Source organism: Vanessa tameamea, chromosome 9 (assembly GCF_037043105.1).
Source record: "Vanessa tameamea isolate UH-Manoa-2023 chromosome 9, ilVanTame1 primary haplotype, whole genome shotgun sequence".
NCBI classification, from domain to species: Eukaryota; Metazoa; Arthropoda; class Insecta; order Lepidoptera; family Nymphalidae; genus Vanessa; species Vanessa tameamea.
The window spans coordinates 10,849,240-10,874,434 of NC_087317.1; the positions used below are offsets into that span (position 1 = coordinate 10,849,240).

General features: G+C 34.4%; 3 protein-coding genes across 6 annotated transcripts in view; 1 reads left to right on the top strand and 2 right to left on the bottom strand.

Annotated features, from left to right (window-relative positions):
- Positions 1-645: 645 nt before the first annotated feature.
- Positions 646-9,639, top strand: LOC113396933 (coiled-coil domain-containing protein 40). The gene is made up of 19 exons (XM_026635017.2): positions 646-931; positions 1,168-1,280; positions 1,742-1,880; positions 2,020-2,106; positions 2,460-2,592; positions 3,065-3,222; positions 3,573-3,686; positions 4,405-4,535; positions 4,715-4,857; positions 5,330-5,430; positions 5,703-5,885; positions 6,419-6,664; positions 6,754-6,922; positions 7,387-7,595; positions 7,784-7,903; positions 8,018-8,113; positions 8,179-8,379; positions 8,904-9,062; positions 9,231-9,639. The coding sequence occupies exons 1-19, from the start codon at positions 776-778 to the stop codon at positions 9,561-9,563; spliced, it is 2,991 nt and encodes a 996-aa protein (XP_026490802.2). The 5' UTR covers positions 646-775; the 3' UTR covers positions 9,564-9,639.
- Positions 9,608-12,903, bottom strand: LOC113396980 (zinc finger protein 682-like). Its single transcript, XM_026635098.2, has 7 exons — positions 12,711-12,903; positions 12,288-12,627; positions 11,777-12,040; positions 11,279-11,477; positions 10,803-10,892; positions 10,537-10,683; positions 9,608-10,236 (listed from the first exon to the last, which is right to left on the bottom strand). Exons 1-7 carry the CDS (start codon positions 12,831-12,833, stop codon positions 10,095-10,097), a joined length of 1,305 nt encoding a protein of 434 aa, XP_026490883.1. The 5' UTR covers positions 12,834-12,903; the 3' UTR covers positions 9,608-10,094.
- A 474-nt stretch (positions 12,904-13,377) lies between these two features.
- LOC113396923 (lethal(2) giant larvae protein) overlaps positions 13,378-25,195 on the bottom strand; it is a 42,280-nt gene continuing 30,462 nt past the window's right edge. For 2 of the 4 annotated variants that reach the window (XM_026635004.2, XM_026635002.2), the window contains 23 exons: positions 24,613-24,859; positions 24,027-24,214; positions 23,341-23,520; positions 22,778-22,866; positions 22,568-22,687; positions 22,308-22,470; positions 21,918-22,107; positions 21,029-21,146; positions 20,681-20,782; positions 20,495-20,599; positions 20,169-20,328; positions 19,681-19,823; positions 19,318-19,465; positions 18,742-18,842; positions 18,412-18,516; positions 18,090-18,230; positions 17,791-17,954; positions 17,329-17,422; positions 17,152-17,247; positions 16,620-16,730; positions 16,149-16,278; positions 15,551-15,594; positions 13,378-15,179 (listed from right to left, as the gene is read on the bottom strand). In XM_026635004.2, coding sequence (XP_026490789.2) covers positions 15,072-15,179; positions 15,551-15,594; positions 16,149-16,278; positions 16,620-16,730; positions 17,152-17,247; positions 17,329-17,422; positions 17,791-17,954; positions 18,090-18,230; positions 18,412-18,516; positions 18,742-18,842; positions 19,318-19,465; positions 19,681-19,823; positions 20,169-20,328; positions 20,495-20,599; positions 20,681-20,782; positions 21,029-21,146; positions 21,918-22,107; positions 22,308-22,470; positions 22,568-22,687; positions 22,778-22,866; positions 23,341-23,520; positions 24,027-24,214; positions 24,613-24,859 — 3,047 coding nt within the window. In that variant the 3' untranslated portion in view covers positions 13,378-15,071. Of the gene's footprint in view, positions 15,255-15,550; positions 15,595-16,148; positions 16,279-16,619; positions 16,731-17,151; positions 17,248-17,328; positions 17,423-17,790; positions 17,955-18,089; positions 18,231-18,411; positions 18,517-18,741; positions 18,843-19,317; positions 19,466-19,680; positions 19,824-20,168; positions 20,329-20,494; positions 20,600-20,680; positions 20,783-21,028; positions 21,147-21,917; positions 22,108-22,307; positions 22,471-22,567; positions 22,688-22,777; positions 22,867-23,340; positions 23,521-24,026; positions 24,215-24,612; positions 24,860-25,195 lie in introns of all 4 variants that reach the window. The other 2 variants (XM_026635006.2, XM_026635005.2) reach the window with 2 other exon arrangements.

Here is a 25,195-nt window from a genome sequence, read left to right on the forward strand (position 1 = left end):
TACACATATATTTAAAATTATTATATGTATAGATGATGCAATGTTATCCTCAAAAACTTTCTCCAAAACGAAGTTTTGTTTGTGTTTGGTTACCATGACAACAAAATATGAACATGACGCAGTGCTTGGACTCTTGGAAACTTAAAATATAATCTGTGTACAATTTTACAATATTATAGAAAAGACGGGTGGGTTGTTTATGTGTGTAAGTATGCTATTTTCACCTGTTCCTGGGGTAAGGGGGCTAGAGTTGTACCATATGTCCTAAACTATACCCCTGATGACATGCATGCAAAATTTCATGATGATTGGATGAGTATTTTGAGATTACCTAAGATTAAGTGTGTTCAGTGCATGCCAAACATTATCCTTTTCTAGGGTTGTGTTTACATCCAAATAAATAACTAAACACTTAAAGCGATTCTACAATTTCGTGTCTGTCTGTCTGACAGCATATGATCTCGGAAATTAGTGGTCAAATAAAAGTTGTAATGTGGTTAGTAATAGTCTATGGATGTTTAGTGTAAATAAATGAAAACTTATTTTGGAGGATTAACTAAAATATACAAGCAGTAAATTAAAAAGAAATTACTTTTTTTTTAATTTACGACTTTTATTTTAATTTTATTAGAAATGTAAGCCAATCGGCACACCACGCCACCATCAACAAAACAAGTTACTACTATTCTTGTTTGTTTCTTAGCAACAAATTTTCTTTAATAATAATTGATATCGTTTTGCGATATATTGTATTTTGTAATTATTTTATTTAATAATGACGGATTCTGAATCATGCCCATGTGTCAAAGACAGCGAGCCAAAAAGAGAACTTCTAACTCCACATTGCACGTGCCCAAGAGACGATCATGATATAGTCATACACAATGAAACCTGTTTACTTTATAAAAATGAGGAAATGATTTACCCAAAAGTAAGGTTTGAATCCATTTTTACTACAAAACTAAATTTTATTCCGCATATTATTAAGAAGCAATTAGGTTTTTCGACGACAAAAAGATATCTATGATATAAACTTCGCTGTTTTCTGTTGCCGTTGTGGGGACCAAAACTGCCGAATTGGCAAGACGTGAAACGCACTGAAACTTTTGAATTTCGCTCTAACTGATAGATTTTATGATAAATATCTTTTTTTATTTATTATTTTAGCCGGATACATGTGAGTGTGTTAGTCCTGCAGAAGATCACGCCATTTGCAACTGTTGCTCTTGTCCCCAAGATCAATGCAAATGTGGAATTCTTGGAAAAGATGCTTTTAATGAGTGAGTAGACTAAATTTATACGTGTACGCTTTGTAGAAAGCAACTTTTTTTTTTATAAACTTTATTTATATAACTTCAATAAATACCGGTCCACTAAGGAATTTTTAGAATTCCTTTTCTTTTGGATAGTACCTATAATCCTATAATATTTTTTATTATACTGCATTAATGCATTTATTTTAAAAAAATAGTGAAAAAAGTATGTAAAATAGAAATATATAGAAATAATGAGCGATAAGTGATTTTCAAATTTCGATATATCGGAAAATTTTCGTATGCAAATATCCTTTGGATGGAAGTTTTATAAAGTCAAAACGAAGCTCTGTGTACAGACTTTCTGCTGGAAATTTGCTTATCAGTTTTTGCAGACTAAATTTATGTGATTAAAAATATTTCGCAACTTATTTTTTTTAATTATATTTATGTAATTGATATGCTTTATTAATTTTTTTTTTCATAAGATGGCGTAGTAAGCGTGAACTTGGTGCAATGCCGGCCGTCCTAGAATCTACTCACCCCTTGATGAAGCGCTTCCAAGACACGTTAAAAAGGTTTTTAGAAAAGGAAAATGCTATTGCCGAAGAGGAGATCACTAGATTGGTATTTAGATTTATATAGAACATTTTGATTAATTGTTTGCATAATTAATAGCACTTTATCATTGTCTGGAGAATTATCTCTGAAATTGTCTATTTGGTTGCAATATTCAAAAAGGATTTCTATTAATTAATTTTTTTAGCGAGATGAGCTCAAACTAAGCAAGCAATCATACGAGAAAGATCTAGAAGATATATATCGAAGTGATCATGATACTAATGCTCAAAGGGTGAGATCAAGATTTTTTTTAAATGAATTTATAATATTTGTTATATTATTTGTTTTTCATAGCAGTCTCTAGAATGTTGGAGTTACATTGGAAAAAAGTTATAATTGTTTGATATCGAAATGTTATATCAAAATATGATATCATATTATATTGTATTGTATTTTTTATATTAAAGTATGCATATTTGAACTTACATATATACAATTTTAAGGATCGTTATTGTAACGAGCCGTCGTCGCTCAAACACGTCACACACATGCATCTTAAGATTACCCAACGTTTTTTGAATATATTAATTGGCTCTAAGTATGTATATTCGTAATAATGAATAAATATATTAATGTAATTAATAGATATTGATCGAAGAATATGAAAGTACATTAGCGGAACGTACATCGGAGCGGCAGGCGGCTGAAGAACGCGCTCGGGAGTCCAATGAGAAGTACAAGCGCGCTAAGGAAAAATTAGAGGAGAATATTCATGCCGGTACAAGTTTTCATCAGCTAATCTGCTTCCAAATGAGTGTCCGTAATTTGTATTGTTTGTTCCAGTTTGAACGGCGCGTGGGTCAGTATTTTTACAGACAAAGTCAAGTGACATTCTCGTAACATATGAGATTCCAAGATTAGCTTTGTGACTGTTAGGAATATGTCAAACTAGTGAAAAGTATTAAAATTGTCTATGTCTAAGCCTCATGGTCCTCGATTTGGTTAAACCCGGGCAAGCACCACTGAATTTTTCATGTGCTTAATTTATGTTTTTAATTCATCATTTCATGGCGTGCTCCGCCACAAATGTTCATACATCTGTTACATATGCATCGACCTACATTGGAGCTACTTGGTGTAATTTTCTCTAAATCGTCTCCTCAAAAGATGAGGAGGTCTAAGCCCAGCAGTGGAACATTCACAGTTTGTTACTCACTATATCTTCTTATTCTTTTGATGTTCTGACTCAGAACGCGAAGCTACAGAGGAGCTGGAGGCGCTGACAACACTTTGTCGGCAGTTGGAGACGTGGCGCGAAGAGACCGAGTCGGAACTTGCCGTCAGCCAGCGCGTCTCAGACAAGATGAGGGTCGAGAGGAAGACGCTCGCTGATGAAAAGCGACAGCTTGTATGTGATAGTTTTATTTATTAAACAAAATAACGTATTTAAAAGAATTAATATCTCGTCTGTCAAAGTAAGGGACGACCTTCAACCGAGACTAGTCAACTGTAGTAAATACATTTCCAACTTCTGACGGAAAAATCCCATAACTTTGTATTTGCCAGACCCGGGGTTTGAAGACAGGACCTTGACATCAACGGCTTAATAAGCTAGCCATTAGACCAACGAGAGTCCGTCAGATATTCGTCTAGTTTTCATCGCTTTTACTACTCTAAAAAACTAATTAGATACATATAGTAAATATATTTATATATTTTATAAATAACATAATATTATTAATAATTGTTATCACATAGGATATGATCATCTACAGCCTCAGCAATGAAGTTTGGAAATTGGAATCGAAATTGGAAATGTTCCAGAAGCAACTAGAAATAAAAAATGTTGAAATGGAAAAAGTTAACGATAAGGTAAGTGTATCTATGTACCTATTATTTTTATAATACATTTCTATGGCAATCATCCGATTTATTTGATAGTTTGAGAGTTGCCGTTGACACTTGGAATCGGTATACCATAAATGCGAAATAAGTGCACGAGTCATATTGAATATCTGTTTACAAAAACGTTTAAAAATGAATTGCGATTTGTTAGTAAAATAAACTAATAGCCCGTAAATGTCCCACTACTGGGATAAGGCCTTTTATCCTTTTAAGAAGGTTTGGAGCTCATTCCAGCACGCTGGGCAGTATGCGGGTAGTTAGATACACATGTGTAACTTTTTTATAAAATACTTGCAGGTTTTAGGTTGTTTTCCTTTACCGCTAAGTATTAGTTCTTTAAGCATAAGCTTGCACCATTACGTGCATAGATTGGTCGCTTGTTTTTTTTTTGTATTTTAAAAGTCACTATCACTTCTTTTGTCTACGATTAAGTTGAAATTTCGCAGTGTGCTGGCATGGCTTGTAAGTAGTATTCGCGTATTGTATGTATTATATACCATCTACGTACAACAAATGGCGCGTGTTATTGTAAATAACCTTATTTAGAATAAAAGGCATTACGAACGCATGTCAAGCATTGGGTACCTAGAGATGTGATAATTTAATAAGACAATTGATTAAAATATAACTGTTCGATTAAGTATTTATCTATGTTCTAAAGGCTTGATATAATACTATTGTACAGGTAACAGCGTACGCAGCTGAATTGGAAGATTTGGAACTGGAAAAACGACGTCTCGTCAGCTTATGGAACTCGGTTTTGATCAACATACAGCAGAGAGATAAGGTTTATGATTCTGTACGAGACGATTACAGGTAAAATGTAAAAATAATCTGTGACTTTTGATAACGATGATGATTTTTCCTTTCAATATATTTGAAATTTTATAATAAGCTAGTTTTTAATTGAAAGGCAAAGCTTTTTTTTTTTTGGTTTCATAGTCTTGCTCTATTTAAAATAAGTTGCAATGCAATGTAATGTGACTGTTGGACAGGGCGTTGCAAGAAAATTATCACACTTTACTCAACAACTTGGAGATCACGAAGAAGGTGGTGATGGAAGAGATGAACAAAGGAAAGGAAATCTCGATGAATAAAGACAAACTAACATATGACATCAATAATGCAACTAAAATTTGTAAGTTGGTCTGTTTAAATAACAATAGTAAATGAGATATTCAATATAAAATGTATTGTGCTTTCACGATTTAACATCATATTCGTGTGTTTTAAAATCGTGATAGAAACATGGTCCACGGTGGTGCGACGGGTGATTTAATTCGGATCGATAAAGTAATACTAATTACATATAAGACCATTCCTTAAAATATTAACTATTTATTCTTTAATAAATTTTGTTATAGTACCTCTAACGACTTAAAAATAATGAGGTAAAACTATACTATAATAATTTTAATACCACGTAAATATGGGAAATTATTGTGTCTAGCAGTTCCGATAAATCGTTATAATATAAAATATAGATATTATTGCAAAGGTTGCGTCTTATTTAGAGATCAGAACGACAACATAGTTACGACTTTAAATAAATGTTTTTGTTATAAAAAAGCATAATTAAAACGTTCTTATCTTTCACTTAAATATTTTAGTTAACACTGAAGACGCGAAACGTACAGCGCTGGAAACTCAAATTGCGGAGCTATCGGAGGCAATTGAAATGACGGAAAGGGATGAAGAACTAATAAAATCTGTAAGTATTACTTTAAAATAAGCAAGATTCTCATTAAAAAAATATTATAATAGGTATAGTATATAGTATGTATATGTGGATATAGTATTTTATCGTAATTAATGTATATTACACTAAAATGTTTACAGTACAGAAGTTTCTACAGATTTATTTAAGTGTGTCTAACATAAGTTGAAAAAATCAAGCCATATAAAAGTTTATAAAATTTGTACGAATTTATAAAATAATTTATCGAATTAATAATAGTAATAATCGCTTTGACTTTCCCATAGGAAAACCAAACAATGAGTAACATTCTGAAAAGCACAGAAAAAGAAATCGATCGTCGGTCAGAGCAGAAACTGAAGCTGGAAAACGAAATACTGACAAATCTTCAGGAATGTCTCCTCAATGACAAAGCCGTCGAGTCAATGGCTAATGGTATAAAGAAGATGAGAGAAATGTCACGAAAACAAGTAAGATCTATAAGGAGTTTTTAACATTGTATAACTTTAGGAGATCTCTATATTGTTTATTATTAAAAAAATATCATTGTATAAAATGTGAGCGTAATATAGCAATAACACTACTGTGCTCTCTACCAGCCGACTTTGCGACAAGAAAGGATGTTCTTAGTTTTAAGTAAAATAAAAATAAAAAATAGTTTAAAAATATAAAATGGTACATAAAATTTAAATTTGATATATTTATATAGATGTCAGTTCTGAGATAATTTAAACGAACTCTTTGTCGATATTTTAATTTAAATTAATAAATAAGGAGAAGTTTTAGTGTATTACCTAATTAAACAGAATACATAAACTAAAAACCAATATATATAAAATTATACCAGAATATGCATCCCTTTTTGGTGAAGGTATAATATGAATATGGTAGGAAACGTTATTTGGCGGTTAAGCTTGTCGTTTAATATATATTAGTATCGTATTTCATAATATACAACCATTCATTTAACAAAAAAAGCTACTCTTTACCTTGTGTTCACCAGGAAATATCGTTAATGTCAATGGAAAACCAACACGCGAAGATGATGCTAGATATAGAAGTTCATCGAAACCGTCAGGCGAGGAATAATACTCTAATGGAAGAGAATCTGGCTAAGGTCAGAGCGAGGGAGCAAGAGATAGACCAGTTACAGGAGGAGTATGAGCAGAAAATGCTCGTCATCACGAGAAAGCAAAGGGAGTTGGATATTGTCATTAAGAAATATAACGCACTAAAGGAGATATTTGACGTATGACATGTTTTTATTTCTCGATAAAATGTCGTATTTTAATAAATTTGGAAAAATATAATTGATTTAAAATAAATAAAACTTATTAGATGAAATCACCTCAAGAGCGTCGTATCGAGGAACTGGAACAGCAGATCAAGAGCCTGCGCGAGCGCACTGAGAACATGCAGTGCGAGTGGTTACGACTTCAGGGTCACGTGGTCAAGCTCACTTCACATCATCAAAAAATTGTGTCCGACATAAACCTCATCAATAAACGTAATTTTTTTTAAATAAATTGAATAAGAGTATAATGCACAAAAACTTGAAAGGTTTATTTATTAAATACCTTCTCATAGCGATATAATCAAACTTATTTAAGACTTAATTTAGTCTTAATGATGACTTCAAACGTCTTAATTATTTATGATTATATTTAAATGTAATTTATAATGTGAAGGCAGATGGACGAATGCGTCATCTGATGGTGAGTGTTCCCTTCGTCAATAGATAGGTAGTGAAAGAAAAATAAGTCTTTCACAAAACTTTAACTACATGTTAGTTGCTATGACCCTTGTGTGTGTAATTACACTACCTCATTCGCCCGTATAATAATTTTAAAATAATACAAAATTGTGATATCGACGGCAGAATATGTACATATATACTAATGGGTGGTTACCAGCTGGGTGCTAGTAGGCTATTTATATGGTGATAAAAATAGGTGTAACTCATCACTCCAGAGATTCAAATCTGCGAGCAGAAGACGATGCGTATCCAGGCGGAATCCGACCGCGTGTTGTCGGAGCGCGGTCGCGTGGAGCGCACACTGCGTGACCTGCGCGGGCGTCTCGAGGTGCTCGAGCGCACGCGCAAGGACGCCGCAGACAGGAACAATATCGCGCAGAAGACCAACCTCGCTATTACACATGAATATGCGGCTAGTTTAAAGGTAGGTTTTTTTTTTGTTGTTATAACAGAAAGACGTTTAGAAGCACGTTTCGAAACTATATTTAATCTTTTTCAAGAATAACAATATCGCCAATATTCTACGCGATCATGATTTCTACAGAAGTTATTTATTATTTGATATATACTTATTATTAATTTAAGTATTCAATCAATAATTGTATGTTGTAGGATGCTGAAACAGAAATCATACAGATGGAGGAAGACATTGAAGCATTTGAAAAGGAGAAAATAAACCTTACCCAAGATTTAGACCGTGTTCAAAGAGAAGCGCTGATTTGGCAAAGAAAGGTACAAATCGCTATAGATTTGTATTCACATTTATAATTTTACTTAATTCCTGCAGGTACCTACTCTAAATTCATCAAAATTTTCTAGTAAATATTTTCATTATTCACTTTTCAGGGTATGTTAGCCGTCGACCTTAAAAGAAACATACAAAACGCAAAATCCGCTGCTGGCGAAATCGGTCAAATGAGAGCTGAAATTCACAGAATGGAGGTAAAAACAATAAATATACAGATAATAAGATAAATAAAGTGATAAAAAACATTACAAAATTCAAGGTTCGTCGTGAACAACTTCGCAAGACTGGTGAGAAGTTAGGAGAAGATTTAGCGCTCTACGTGACCCGCAGAGAGACAGCCTTGGAAAAGAATCGAGCAGCTGCAGCCGTGGAGAAGGCACACGGCACCAACCAAACATCACAATCCAACTACTATCATAAACTGAGACTGGCCAAGGCTGATGTAGCAAGAGTTACTAAGGTAGAAAGTTAAATTGATTATATTTTCGGAATACAGAGATTTTGTTGTTATAAAAGATTCTTTATGTAGTAAAAAAACACCGAAGTTTTCATACAGTATGACAGGAGACAGTAACAAAGAGACTGGTAATTTACCTACTTGCATTCGTTAGTCAGGTATATAAGCTTTCTCTATTTCAATTTTCATTCAAATCCAAGTTACATACAAACTTTTATATTTATAATATTACCTTCATTACAATTTTAGAAGGAATATATTTTATCGTTTTTTAAGCGCTAATAAAACTTAAAAATACAATTGTAGTAATATGGTTTTTCTAAAATAATCAGTATTGGATCACCAACCTACGAATACATAGGTAAAAATGGTAATTATGATAAAAATTTTGAACTTTTTTTTCTTCAAAACTAAACTCGTCGTTTATTCTCTAGAAATTCAGGATTGATCAGTTAATACTAAAATGAGATTGTAAAATTGTAATTAAAATAATGATTATTGATGATTAAAGAAAAGTATTTCATTAGGATCTAAGCGAGGGTAAATCTCAGATGGAACAGTTGCTCAAGGAACAGGAACGTGTGGAGCGCGAAGTTGCTGAGACGAGCGCCGGCAACGCACAACTCGAAGAACGCATTGCGACGCTATTGCAGGAGAGTCGCGATGCGGAAAAACAGAAGCAATGGGTATATATACGTTTACTTAAATTAACGGCAAATATTCTAATTTAAAAGATTAAAGATTCGAATTATGCTCATTCGCAATTTAAAACATTTTGTTGAAACTTTTGACTTTACCGCGATTGAAAGATAGGTTAAGAACCCACACAGTGATAAGTTGCGATTTTATTCCAGTTACTAGAACGTTTGGTTCGCAGTCAACGCCTCGGCAGTGAATTGGCAACAGCTATAAAGCGGCAGTCGGTGCGTGTTAAAAAGCCGAAATCTGTTGTCCTATCAGAGTACAATCAAGCTCTCGCTCTCAACGAACGTCTCACCCAAATCGTTACAACTTTAGCAAACGAGTACCCACACCTTAACGATAAGCTGGAAGTCATACACAACACCCTGAACATCCACTCTCCAGGTGGCTCTCCGAGATTCGTCGAGGACGATTGCGTCTGTGCTGAGACAACAGAAGACCCAGACAACATACCGGAGAAACTTGACAAGTCGGATGAGTGTTAAAATATTTTTGTAATATTTATAATTCCTTTAATAAAATGCATTCAATAATAACATTAAATTTATTTAAACTTAATACAAGATATAATTATTTTCACAATATTTTAATAAATCTATTAATTTTATCAACGAAACAATAACTTCATAAAGCCATCACCAATTCCATAGAATTTACACTAAACGACTTCAAACGGAAGACTCTGGATGTAGATTCAGATCGATCGACGAAAACAATAAATGATATAAATAATAAGTCTGCTAGGTTATAAATATTTCTTTTAACCATTCTTTGGGTCTTTAACAATGAAAATGTATAATATTTTCAACACTAAACGTTAATGCTAATGGCTACCGCGGTTTAATTACATTTAAATTAAAAAAATATATTTTCCTGAGCGTGAACTAAGTTTTAGATTTCGACATGTGAAACTGTTTTTAAATGACGTAAAAAATATTTTTTTTTTTTAAGTTGGAAGTCTCTTTTTGAAGTCGTTTATATATAGCCTATTTTGAGCTGTTAGCAGTTCGTAGCGGTCAGGCCGCAGGTAGTATATGTCGCTCGTGCGAGGTGCGCTCGTGGCGCAGGCGGTGGTCGGAGCGGCCGAAGAGCAGCCCGCAGTACTTGCACGAGTAACGCTTCTCCTTCGTGTGACAGATCATGTGGTTCCGTAAGTACCTGCAAATACGAGGCAAAGTATTTTCACGGAGATCTTGTACTCAGTCATATGAACTTTTAGGGCTTCTTTTGTAAAATGGAGTACATCATATGTAACGAATCTTAAATATTACAATGCTTGGTTCAGATATGTCTTAGGTGCGCCCCTAAGTAGTGTTAGCCCAGGGCCCCTACTTAACTTACAGTCCGGCCCTGCCGGGACCGGTAATTATTAATAACAGCCGGTCCAGGCTTGATAGTATTTTTAAAATATATTTCAATAACAGATACGTCTTATAAGTTTTTTATAAATATATTTACCCCGGTTTGCAAAATGTCATATCACAAAGTTCACAGGCGAACATCTTGACATCTGTGTGTATCAGCCTGTGGTTCTTTAGTATTGATGTTGTTGAGAAGAACTTCCCGCAGTCTGGACATTCATATGGCCTCTCCTTTGAATGACTCCTTCGAAAGTGAGACAAATATTAAATATACTGAATTTCAGGCAGTGAGGGCAGGTAGTTTTAAATGGTGGAGGGCTGTCTTAACAATGACAATTTAGAAATAAATAATATATACTACACCTTATATGTATTTGTAAGTGATACTTCTTGAAAAATCTTTTTGAGCAAAATTGACATAAATGAGTTTTCTCCTTATCATGTACTTGCCGCCTGAAATTAATAAAATCAAATTATTTATATATATATAATACCAGACTTGGTCACGCATTGCTGTGGCTAAATTTTTTGGCTAAACAATAGCTAAAAACCAGTTATAAATTCTCTGAAAAATGCTGAATATTATGTTACAAATTTCATGTAAAAGTATTCAGCACTTTTTGCATGACGCATGTTAAAAGTAGATTTAAGAAGATAGAAGAAATATTATTATATAAGACAAATTAAAAATTTCTATTTTTAAAAAACTTATGATCGTCATAGTCATTTTAATAACTGTGAAATCTTGTTTTCATTATAGTGTTTTATATCATAATTTACATAATTTTATTCTGTAAGCATTCAATGAAGTTAGTCATTTATAAAATATAAGTACTTACTTGTGTTGAGTCAAAGCAATAGTACTCCTAAAGGCTTTGTCACACTGATCACATTCATGAGGTCTGTCCTTTGTATGGATGAGAGTATGCTGATCTCGTAATGACTTGGATATAAATCTTCGGCCACATGGAACACATTCATATGGTAGTAGTGCTGTTTTATGAACCACCATACGATGAGAAGTTAAATTAACAACAGCTGGTACATGAAACAAAATCCTAGTTGATTATTTACTAATATTTTCTGTAAGTCATTCATTATCTGTTTATAATTTAGTTTATACTGCAAGTTAGTACCTATAGTTTTATATGGATTGTGAGTCAGTTTTTCTGTGTCATATTTTGTAGAACTAATTTTAATAGAACATTCAGGTATCCATATCATGTGTATTGTGAGTTGTGTATGTGTTGTGTCATTTTTATACAAAATCAGAATGAATGATCAGAAAGAATGTTGATATAAGACCCATAAATTATTATAACATTGTATTGTCTCACCTTTATTACATTCATCACAGTGTTTTTTAATACCTAGATGTTTGATTTTATAATGTTTCAGTCGTGAACTGCAGCTGGAGAACATCTTATCACAGGCTTTGCATTTGTACCTCTTCCTTATCAGCAGTGGCTTGTGTTGGAACATGTGTTCTTTCAAGTTTCGCACTGTCTTACCACACTCTTCACACATCTGGTTCGGTTTTTCCAATTCTTTTTTTACTTTTTTTCTTTTAATCTTTTTCATTTTGTTTGGTGATACATGTTCTGTTATAAAAATTATTTTTTTGTAAAGTGTTAAACATTTTTTTTTAATGAGAAAAATAGTGCAAAATTATACGAAACAAGTCACATTAATGCAACCACTATTGTGCTGTACTTGAAAATGGAATTAAAACTAGGGACATGCCTAAAAGTTTAATCAGTTAAGTTTTAAATGTATAGAAATTTAGTTATATTTTTTATAATAGGTGAATTCAAAATTGTATTACTTAATATAAAATATTGCAATTACCATTTTCTTTAGTTTCTCCTATTGTATTCTCATATTTTAATTGTTTTATAACACTGAGAAGCTCATCGTCAGACTGCAGTTCCTCTAAATTATTTTCGCCTTTAACGTCTAATGCTAATTTAAAATCGTCATCTCGTTGTATATCATCATCCAAAAAGTTATCCGATTCTTCTTTTTTAATATCGTCTATAAGAAATACTTCAGTCTTCTGTTCTTTCTCTTGAAGTGATCGTAGATATTCATCATTTTTTAATGCTAATGTTTTAAATTTATAGAACGACAGTATATTTAAAAAACATGTTTCGCACAACTTCGATGTCAGTTTTGACTCAGTTTGGACCTGTAACAGGACACTTAACGTTTTTAGGTAAATATTTTTAATATAAATATTGTTCTAATTAACTTTTAAAAATGATGTTTTACCTGTATGCCCAAGCAAAATAACATAATATCTGAATAAGTTCGAGTATCTTCTTCCAGTAGGTCAGGTAAAAGGCTTATGTCTTTTTCGACGGCGAGTGTAAGACAAATTCGGCAAACGTTCATTTTCACTGTTATTCATATAAAAATAGTTGATCTATAAAATTGTTTTGAATGTGATATTTTTGAAAGTTATGACTTTGATCACTTTATGTACATTGTCAAGTGTCAATGTCAACTTATGATGGAGCAATATATTGACCAAATACAGACATTATATACATTTTAAAAACTACGGATCAAATGGTGGTCCAGTTAAGAACGATTTTAATTATAAGCACCAGAAGAGTATAGATCGTAATGAAATAAGGTATTCACTGTTTAAAAAACTTTAAAAGTAATTCCATTATTATAAATAGATTTTGACATTAAACTGGCTATGGATAAAGATATTTGTCATGGAATATAATAAAAACAGAGATGGCGACACAATTAAATAATATATTTATAATGATTACTATAGATTTAATTGTTATTTATTAAAGTTTATTTTTGGATACTTTATTTCTTTTTATCTCAGCTATGTATAGCTTATGAAAATTTTATGTTGAGACTATACTGGTTTGTAAGTTGTATGTAGCTATTTAAAAGGGTAGACAATTAAGACAAGTTTATTATTTGTAGCATTTATTTTCATGTAAGAATATTGGATACAAATCGCATTTTTCGTATCAAATTTAAAAATACCACAATAATATGGAGACTTGTACATTAGATAAAACAAAGCAATCTGGACGTTTCACTTCCACACATTACAATAATGTTCAGGACTAAATTAAAATGATCCTCTAAAAAAAGGAGGCAGGCACATTCAACTTATATCTAAAATAAAATCAATTAAAAAACATAATCGATTCCTTCGTGTAGTTAAAATTGTGATGTTTGTTCACAAAATGCATGCAAAATGATGCCAAAAAATACTGTTACAAATATATTTACATACGACCGTCAGTATGAAATATGATTAGGCATTGAAGTATACAGCTGCCATTTTGTCTAAGTGATTAAAATGCGTACATAAAAGAACTTAATTTAAATACGTATTATTTATTAAATAAAATAAAAAAAACAACAGCTAAATATTGCATAACATTCACACACTCGGTACTTATAATTTAATAAAATATTATTTACTGAATATACAATACAATTTGAAAGAAAATGATATAGTTAAAAAATCTATTATTTATTTTAAAAAAAGGCTACGCGGGTAAGTGTCAGCCGTGAAAAATTTAGTATAAAACTAAATTACTATAATCTAGTCTGAATTACTTGTCAATTATTTTAATACTAGTTGTCTAAATAAAATTCCGTTTATAAAAAAATAAATAAGCACATCACATTCTCATATGTAGAATGTTTCAAAGAAACTCAACTTAAAAACTAAGTTGTCACAATAATTTTATAATTTCTTAATAACAATCCACAATTTAATTGCGGCATTGCTAAATAAAATAAACTGTTATGGCTTCCGTTTTGTACTAAATAAAACTGGTTGGTAAAAAAATAGACATTAAATATTTAAGTACCAATATTCAATTTCACTTTTTTTTTTAAATAATAGAGACACCAGAATAATTTATAATTGTAACTATTTTATAAAAACGCTACATACGTGACAAGATTAAGAGTAATCTATTCATTATAAAATGCACTTTATTATTACTTACAAGTTATCGATTAAATGTACAAAATATGTGTAAGAAATTGCTTCTAGTTGATATATTATTGGATATACAATAAGAAATGTTTATTGATGTAGCGTTAATATTAAAAATATTTGTAAATATGAAAATTTGACTATAAATATTGAACTAACAATGATATCAACGGCAGTTTGTCTAGCTATCTAGATGCATCAATGATGATAATTTACTCGAATTTAAATTAAGGCCGATATGCAAAATGATCGGTGGAATACAGACCGATAAATTCGGTATTGCTAATATGCTTATAATAATATTAAATATTCCGCGAGTCATAGCAATCATACCAAAACCAGGCACAATTTATTTATTAATCTTAGTGATTACTTCTTTCCGAGTTATGTCAAAATGAAATTCGTAGCTGCGACCACTGAAAGTCGTAACTTAGAACACGATTTTGGTTAAATTCATGATACGAAAGTCAACGAAATATCAGATCGAACTCGTTTAAAGTTCGTGACTTCAGTTCAAATATCAAAATCTTCGTATCAATGAAATGTGGTGATATGACCGGCGAAATATTTAATCAAGTTTTGGGGGTCGAATCGTACGAACTTTTGACAATCGATGTTGAATTTAGAATTGAAGTTTTCGGCGGCTAGGACTCCGCAGGCGGCACGGGCACGGCGAGCGGCGAGCGCTGGCGGTCAAACATCTCCAGGATCAGCTTGGGGTCGGTGCCGGCCGGCACCGTCACGGTGCCCGTCTGTGGACGCCGCTCATGAGTACCAGCGCACGCTCTTCTCCGCGACGCGTGACGCCCGCGCGTGTTTAGGCTCTACTGAATACGCAGTGTCCAGGTGTACTATATATTCGACGATCGTTGCTTTTTATCGACACGAACACGAGCGGACGTCACAACATTGCGAAGATTCTTATTTTAGAGCACTTTTTAGTAAGTTACTGTTGGAGAATTTGACCTTGAATAGCTTGAATTGGTTAGACTGATAATTATAACATTAATATCTGATAAAAATGGATCAAGCCTAGGAGTTCAAATAATAAGGGATATAGCATGCTTGAGGACGTAGGCCTCTTGTATATGACGAGTAGATATTAAAGCAAAGTGTGGGATACCTCAATACGAGTGATGACGCCCTCCTCGCGACTGTGCTCTAGGACTACAAACAAAAACATAAAGCAGCTGTCAAACATATAAACGTACGAACATGTAACATAAACATATAAATATGGTGGGACAAAGCTTTGTAACAATTGCTTAATTTTTCTAAAAAGTATTTATTTTATTGAGATTGTAGTATAACTTTTCAATTATTTAAATTCCTTTTATATATTGATTAAAATTCTAATCGTATCCAATTCATAACGGTTTGTAACAAAGTTTAATAAAATGAAGGGAAAAATAATTCGAAGCATAAGTGAGATTTAACTTGAAGCATAAGCTATAATCGATAAATAAATATCACTTACACCTGACTAGGAATATTTGAATAAAATAAGCCATTTCGATTTTATAGTTGCATACATGCGTGGATTGCGTATTTGCAACAATACGGGATACAAAAATATACTACTGAAGGACTACTCATTCAAACTGCGCTAATGAACTACAGTCGTGAAAATATATATAATTAATAATTTCGAAATAAGTGAAATAACTTCAATAGTAACTGTGTTCTTTAATTTGAATTAAGTTTTATGTCTTATGACTTACTGTTTTCGTTAGTGGAGTTGGTGGTGGTCGTAGTGGTTGTGGTGCTGACGCCACCGTCCGTGTTGTTCTCGTTTATCATTGTCCTCGTCGTCGTCTTTACGACCATGGAGGTCGTGTTCACTTGTGAATTCTAATTCATACGTAAGTTAACTTTTTATGATGTAAAGTTTAAAAAGTGTCATTCTATTAGGTTTAAAGTGAATAAAAAAAACTAACAATTTTTATTAATGGTTAACATTCGTTTTTAAGTCAAGTAACATAGTAGCTGCCTGAGGAAAAGAAGGTATGTTATACCACCTGTAGCAAATACATCCAATTATTTTTAATCTTAGTTAAAATTTCATCAAATTACTGTGCAAACTTGATATTTTCCTATAAAATATCTAAAGGTTTTGCAATTTAACTATTGCTCACAGAACCAGTGAACTCGTTTGATTCAATACAGCCAGCCCAGCTTAGAGCAGGTCGTACCTGCAGGTTGATGTTGAGCTCGTTGGCCTCGGCGGCGTGGTCGCGCACGGAGTCCACGGTGATGTCGCCCGACGCCGCCGTCACGTCGTGCGCCTCCGCCGCCGCCTCCTCCTGCGTTACGGAGATTTCAACTAGACTTTGTTATACGATCTCATTTACTCCGTATACTGAAAATACATTACGATTTTGCTTCGGGATAGAGAAACGGCTGATTTACTATATGTATGTCTTATTGTAGTTTGCATCATTGCATATTGATCTACCAGTTTCTATGTGTAATAAAAATGGTGTACTCCAGAGCAGAAGATAAACCTAAACGTCTTAAATATTCTTATTTTGATCTATCTCGGAAGGCAATTATTCTGACTAATTAATGGGTGGCTTCAAAACCGACCAGTTATTTGGGAACTAAAGATTACTTTTAATAATGAGAAAAACAGATAATGATATTACTATCATTAACTTCATAAATAAATGGTGTTATTTTTTAAAGTAACAAATTCAGCTTATTTTAATAATTATTTATACTCACTTTATGTTCTCCATTAGTCAAAGGAGTTTCTTCAGGCGGACCGCGTAGAGCCGCAGCCCAAGGTGATAGTAAGACGTGACATTGCGCGATCGTCACCTTTAAAATAAGAAAAACAACATTAAATATAACAAAATAGGAACAGAAAAAAATACATCATACAATAGTGTCATTTATTACCTTAGTAGCAGAGAGCGTAATCCTTTGAAGTTCTGATGACGAGTGAAGATACAGAGCCTCGCCTCGTTTTGAAAAGCAAAGACTGGAAATGCCACTGTAGCATAAAATATTTGTTAGGTAATTAAAATAAGTTATTTTTCAAGTTTCTCTCAACTTAGATTCATTCTTATTGAACCTCATATGTAATGTTTGGTATTATTATAAAAATAACTATATATTTTGTAATTTTTAGTTTTGCACTTTACTAATAACAACAGCACTTTTAGTAAAGACTCAAATGTACGATAATTCAAAAATATTTTTGTTTAACACATAGGAGCAAATAGCTAGTAACGATTAGTAAATTATACAGGCTATTAACTAAGAACATAAACATTTTCGCCATCATCAGTATTTAAAGATTATTTATTTTTCATCAGTTTTCAATAAATATTTCTATAAATCGACGAGCCGAGCACTCACTTGATGTCCTCCTTGCGCACGGCGGCCGCATTGAGCTGGCGGCGCAGGTCCGGCGACAGCACGAGGCAGTCGCCCAGGTTGGTGAGGCACAGCAGGCACCACTCGCGGTGCCGCTCCCCGCCGCTGCCCGTGCACGAGAACCACGCGAACGCCGTGCGACGCACCTGCAATGGCGGTCGGTTGAACACTCCGTCACTCATGCGTGCCCCATTCTTAGCAATAGTTTTAAGGTTTTTTGAGGGTAAATAGCACAGTTAATATATATATAATTAAAGTATTTAATGAAAAGAAGTATTTACCCGTGCGCCCTCGTGCGCGGTGAGCTTGTACTTGTTGTGCGGCTTGAGCGCGGGCAGCGTGAACACCTTGAACTGCTCCTCCGACGTGATGACGACGCGGTGCGCGCCGCCCTCCGGCAGCGCCGCCACGCCGCGCTCCACCTGCGCACGCGCACATACTTGCACACACTTGCACACACTTGATAGCGTGAACTCTCCACAATTACTTGTGCAGATTTTGTTCATTGTCATCATTTAATTTACAGCTCCTTTGATTGGAATATGTTGTTCGTAGGAGAAAAAATATAAAATCGTTGCAAGTAATCCAAAGCAAATATGATACCTCTAATGGATCAGGCAGAGGTACGGCGGCTCCATCTAATACTGTGATGCCGATGACGGGCGCTCTGTGCTTTAATTGAATTTCTTTTGCAAGTTGACAGGTTACCTGTGAAGAGTTAAAAAAATATTGAGTATTGAAAATATTACGAAATGAAAGACAAATGAATATTGTTCAAAAATCACCTTGGTATCTTACATAAAACTTTGCGTTTTTTTTTTGTTTAGAAGATATTCATAAACAGAAAAAAGATATTCTTTGTGGAAGCGAAATTTAAAATGCCAACTTTGGTCTGAGTAAATATTTTAGTAGATTTTTACAGTAGGTACTAACCGGTTCCTCTTTTCGTTTATTCGTGTTGGGAACGTTTATCGTAAATGCGTATACGGTTCCGTTGTTCGTGCCCGCCCACAAAGTTGGCGTCGAATTTTGTGCTGCAAAACAAAACCCAGATTACATAAGTCCAATTAATTTATTAGTTATTCTGATTCAACAATGAAACATACAATTTATGAAAAAGTGTACGCTCGATGATTTATTTCTTACGACCCTCTAAAAAAAATAATATTTAAAAAAAAATAATTAGTACAACCTAAAAATATTTAAAATCTCAAATACTTCAATCGAAGTATATCTAAAGTCCATATATAAGATGATCAATTTGATATTGATTAAAAGTAAAGTATATATTCAAGTGGAAAGCAAATGCTTCCTCACACTATTTTCAAGCATTTCATGATAAGGATATTTAAGAAAATTTCAAAAGTTTATGTTTAGTTTCCCTCTATTCTCGAAATTTTATTAATATCGTATTAGAAATGTCCAATAATTCGTGTGGGTAAATTTAAGTGGCACATATATGGGATGATTGTAACTGATTTGAATTAAAGTTGCATAAATATTACTCACTGTTGATGAGGAAAGTGCGCGCGAAGTACAGGCAGCGCACCATGGAGCCGAACGCATCGTCCGTGGAGCGCGCCTCCACCGCGCGCTCTATCGGCTTCACGTCCGCGTCCACTTCGCTGATTTTCTCGACTGATTTCTTAGCAGCTGGCTGTTTATATACAATCATATACTTTAGTACATTTTTAACAAAGAATTATGAGTAATACAAATGTTAAATCTCAAATCATTCGTTTGATCCATATTATGTAGAGCCGAATCTAATGGTACGATTACATGTTATAACTAGGAAACCCCACGAGTTAATAATTAAAATTTCATTTACAAATTTGATACATTCTAAATAACTTAAAATTATTTAGTTACTTGTGCCGGCGAAGTAGGACTAGCTGAAGTTGTAGTTTGACGTCTCTGCGAGCGACCCTTCCGTAATCGTCTGAAAGACTCTCTCAGGGACTTCTTGAAAGATTTTCGTCTCGAAATCGGCGTATCTCCAGCGCCCGAGTGATCTGATTGTTCATAAGATACGATAAGATACGAGAGGGTGAAATGAAGACAAAAATAAATCATAAGGTTGCACAAATAACTCTCTATAGGTAGTCACAATTGCTCAAATAAATAAAATGGCAAATTTAAGAGTGTAAACCATTCCTTATACCATAGATGCATTGTCAATTAATGGGACCTAGCACTTTTGCTATGCCAAGAGTTACAATTACTTGTAACTATTTGCATAGTTGTTGTGTTAACTAACTCTAATCGTAACCAATAGGCGAAAGCTGTATGGCGTATCGTGCGGGTTGAGCGTCGATCGCACAGCGCCCCACCGTGTCCAGCGCGCGCCCAGTGCGTACCGTGCGGGTTGAGCGTGCACTTGTGCGTGAGCGGCACCACACGCAGCGCGTCCAGCAGCGCCAGCCCGTGCGCCGTGCCCGCGCACACCACGCCCCACTCCCACTGCGCGCTCAGCGCCGTCACGGCGGCCGGCGGCGACAGTTGTCCCACGGCGCTGGCCTGGAAAGGAGGGCTAATTATTGTCGAATACAACTTTACATATATATTACGTTGTGTTCCACACATTAAATTGACATACAGAATTACTAATTGATATGTCATGCTAAGTTATGCCATTTTTTTCATATTTAACTACATATACGTATATAATTAAGAAGTCACTCACCTGATAGCCGGATGGGAATGTAAGGGGACCGGAACGTAATGTCAGCTGATCGTGTCCCTTCCATACAAATCCGTCGCGATCTGACACTATATTTACGGGAATCGACTGAAAATAAATAAAATGATTGTCAAAGATTTGCCTCGAAAACAGTGCAATTAAACTATTTATCGAACATATGCAATATACCTTAACTTCTGCTGTGCTAGGTGATGTTTTTAAGCTAGCGATAACGATCTGACCGGCCGCCCCACCGATGGTCAGCATACCGGACAGCGGACAAAGAAGAACCTGTTAATCACAAAACAAATTAAAATTTAAAAAGTATGACAACACAATAAACACATAAATTTTTAAGTTGTCTCTTCAATAAATATTTTACCTATTATTATTATAATGGCATTAATTTTAATTATATATTGTTTGTTTTTTCTTACACATAATGTTGCTTAAGTTTTGTAAAATAATGACTATATCATTTATACAAATTTATATACATAAGAATACTTTAAAAAAGACACTAAAATAAGAACTTACTCGTTTAACAGCAAGTCTTGGATCGTCACTGTACGGGTCAAAAGTACCGACTCTTCGGAATGGAGGCCACTCTTCTTCATCGTTCTGACTGTCGTTGTTCTCGCCAATCTCTTCACCGCTGCCGATAAATAAAATATTAATATTTTGTGATAATAATACATTGTCTACTTTTTTATATAATCAATAACTACTTGCATATTTCATATAAATTGTGTATTTGAAAAATCTATAAATATATATTGTAATCAGTTATGTAATTGATAATATCCTTACTGATTACTTTATTTTAAACTTTCGATCTCCATAAGTTAATATCATAATAGAAAACAAATAGTTTAACGATTGTCTTATATAAAACAAGCTCAAAAAACGTACGTACGGATACGAATGATACTTTTCATGCATCTACACTACACATTGATATCATTAAATGATTTAAAAGTAATGTTACCTCGGAGTCGACCTTTTCAGCCCGCTTCAGATAATAGTAAGCAATAAGCAAAAGATGAAACGTTAACTATGTCTCACAAGCTCGCCACTAGCTTAGGTTTGTACTAAGGTTTTCGTGTTACGATTATGTTAACGGCAAATTAATGAAAAACCAAGGTATGCGGCGCAATCCATATTAAATACCACGATCACTTGATGTATGTAACTAATTGATGGTATTTATATGCAACATGGATCGATTCGAAAGTAATTTTAAACAAAAAGTCCAACAAGCAATAAGCTTTCGGGACGTTACTGTCACTTGGAACGCGATTTTCTGTCAAGGATTTTATAATTAAAATTTTCATTATTTTTATTTTCACCTGGATATTTCTTCTCAACTTACAAATCGCATCGATCTGTTTCCGTTCGACATGGGATTATCGTGGGCTCGTCTCACCTGAACAGCGGCGCCGTGGTGTACTTGTAGAGCGGCGTCATGACGACTCCGCTGACGTCCCAGAAGCGCACGGAGCCGTCCTCGTGGCCCGTCAGCAGCACCTGGCGGTCCGAGCACTCGGGCGTCTCCACGATACCGCCGGATATCGGCCACGGTCCCTCAGAGTACACGTTTTCCGTTTGCTGTTGTCCTGTGAAAATAAATGACGTTTATTAATAATTATAATATATTTAATAATATAACATGACACTCCATTTAGGAAGCGTTGGTCCTGCGCCTAAATTCTTTCCGGCTGGGTCAATTTTTCTATCTCATCGCATTATCAGTACAGGCCCTATATAGAGTACCGCGACCGTCGTAGTCCGCAGTGGGTAGTGTTAGCGCGCTCACCGGCCGCCACGATGTTGTCGTAGACGCCGTCGGCCACCTGGTCGACGAGGTGCGCGGTGGTGACGGCGGACGCGTGCACGGACACGAGGTAGGGCAGGCGCAGCGGCCGCCAGCGCGCGTCGCACAGGTCCAGCGCCACCAGCTCCTCCTCCGCCAGCACCACCTGCGGGCAGCGCCGTGTCGTGTCACACGTTTATTCACCTCCGAGAAAAGGAAGGCTCTGCCCAGCAGGGGTACAATTTAAAATGTATGCGTCTAACCAAACAAGCTGCGACTTGGTTGACGGTCTGCACTTGTATTTGAGCTGGCGTGTCGGGTCTTGTCTCTTGTAGAGGCACGCCGTCGGGCGGCACGGGCGTAGTTGTGAAGAAGTCGATCACCTACGAAACAGAGCAGAGTGAAATCATCGAGTAATCCTATAAAAAATATTGATTATCAACAGACATTAATAATATATATAATGAACTTACTCGGCTTGTGAAATCGAAGGCAACATGTTTCTCGCCCTGTTGCACGGTCACAGTGTACTTGTCAGAGTATGACGATCTGGGCATGCCTCCTACAAGATTTTAAATTACAATTATTCACGTTTGTTGTAGGATTAAATCAAAATTTTAATGACTGATATATTTGTCTCTCAAAAACAGTAATATTATAAATATAAGTGTATTCATTTATTTTAACACTTTCAATGAAAAATCCATTTTGTAACCTTACTTTAATCTTACTTTTAATGTAAGATTCTTGAAGTGATACTTGTAAGGCGGCTATTTGATATTAGATATTTGAACAAGAATTGAGAGTAAGATTTTAAGAATGCATCACGTTTCTTTACGTGAAAGAGAAAATGGGTAACATACGGATAAATAGAGATATTTAACAAGTTTTGCGTCACGTGTACGATGAGTTTTATTTTTGTCATAATAAAACACACAAATACGCAACTGTATTTCAAAGTAGTTTACATTTCGAAATGGAAAAACTTTTTAAAAGGTGAGCTTCTCAAATAAGTTAAAGGACTCATGAAACATACCCGCGTATATTGTGATCTCGTCCCCATCCACACTGGTCCTGGTGAGGATCTTATTGATAGCTTTGCATGGGTAGGGTCCGTAAGGCGTGACGGGTTCTTTGAGCGGCCTGTCGCTCGCCGCGCCCGCCACCTCCCACGTGACGTACGACCCATCGTTGTGAGATGATGTGAAGTGTTCGCCTGTTGATTGTCATTTCATTAAACGTCAAGTTTACCGATTTCCTGAAGTGAATTACATTTTGACAATATACAATATTTTACTTCATACAAATTACAACTAATGAGTATATAAGTATAAACTAAATAAGTTAAAAAATAAGATTAATTTAGACATTAAGGAATATTTGTGGCATCGTTTTCACATATTAAGTATTTATGTTTAACATTAAGATACAAATGCAACCAAAAGCTCGGGGCACACATTTGAATAGAATGAGAAAATAATAAAATAAACAAATCTTAATGATATGTCCAGAATGACGTGGAATAGATGTCATCTATTCATTTATAAAAAAAAAAGACATGAACATAAAGATTTATAAATGTTTCTCTTATTATTGGCCACTAATGTAATAATTAATTATATTATAAAAACAGTACGTGACACTGAACTTATAAAAAATTCTTAAAAATTTCAACCTCGTAAAACAAGTATCAGGTATGAGTATCAGTATTATATAGGTTACCTTCATCGTTCCAACACAAGCTTTCTAACTGCTGGTTGGAGACGAAAGTGTGTGTTGGTGCCGCCGCCACTCTGTCCCAAAGTACCACCAAACCACGATTGTAACCGATCAGGATACGGCTTGGTACTTTTGGGTGTTCGCAAACTGATTCTACTGCACCAGGATTCACTTTGAAGTCTTCGGGACAACTGAATAATAAAGTGACATTTAAAATCATGGAAAGTTCTGGAAGAGTATAGTTACGTTTTATGCGACAAAATTAACAGCAAGCAGTTAAGGGACAAAAGGTAAGTTATACCCTTTTTCGTATTTCAAATTTTTCCAATAAAAATTATATTATACATATGTATAAGCAATATTGCTTAAATACGTATTGATTGATAAATTATTAATATGAAAAATGCAAACGTTTGACATGTATGCTATAAAAATATATATTGTGTATATTAATTTACGTTTAGTAAAGCAGTTTGAAAATTACTAGTATCTGATATATGTTTGGTAAAAACTTAACGTAATAAGGTCGCTTTTGTCTCGAGAACAGCAAACTTTTTTTAGACAAGTTTAAAATATTTTTCGTACTTACTTTTGCATAACAACATCTTGATAAATAACATCCTCGTTTAGTGTGAATGCGTTGCAGTCGATGGTGTAGATGTTACCGCCCTCTGTGCCGAGTAGTAGGTTCTTGCCGGATGACTCCACGCATATTGAAGATATCTTTTTATTTTTGCCTTCGAAGGCGTGTGATTTAAGTTCTACGAGGGATTTCTCGTTTATTTCCCATAAATGTAAACTGTTATCGTCGCATAGTGATATTAAACGTCCTGTCCCTGTAATAAAGATTGAACTTTTAATATAAAATTACTCAATTACATGATAATACTTAAATTGCGGTTTTTTATAAAACACTAAGATATTGCGGCAAATATTGATCGTCTATCTGAATTTAAACACTGATTTTTGTCAGATTCTCGCACCAAGCACGACCAAGGGCTTGGCTTTCTGAGGGGCATGAGCGCATCACTGTCAAACATCTCCCAGTAGACTGGTCCTAAATTTTTTGATAAAAAAATGCAGTATTTATTCCGTAACAGGGATTGAACACAGTGCTATAAGCTAGATACTAGCTTGGCTTTGTAGCTAATGCCACTATACTAATATCTCTT

Bases quoted from the DNA above. Each gene is read 5' to 3' on its own strand.
- LOC113396933 (XM_026635017.2), top strand. From the start codon at position 776: ATGACGGATTCTGAATCATGCCCATGTGTCAAAGACAGCGAGCCAAAA. The intron at 3,687-4,404 runs GTAAGTGTATCT...ACTATTGTACAG, and splicing joins TGGAAAAAGTTAACGATAAG to GTAACAGCGTACGCAGCTGA. The intron at 7,904-8,017 runs GTACAAATCGCT...TTCACTTTTCAG, and splicing joins CGCTGATTTGGCAAAGAAAG to GGTATGTTAGCCGTCGACCT.
- LOC113396980 (XM_026635098.2), bottom strand. From the start codon at position 12,833: ATGAACGTTTGCCGAATTTGTCTTACACTCGCCGTCGAAAAAGACATA. The intron at 12,041-12,287 runs GTAATTGCAATA...TTTTTATAACAG, and splicing joins AGGAGAAACTAAAGAAAATG to AACATGTATCACCAAACAAA. The intron at 10,684-10,802 runs GTGTAGTATATA...TCACTTTCGAAG, and splicing joins CACTTACAAATACATATAAG to GAGTCATTCAAAGGAGAGGC.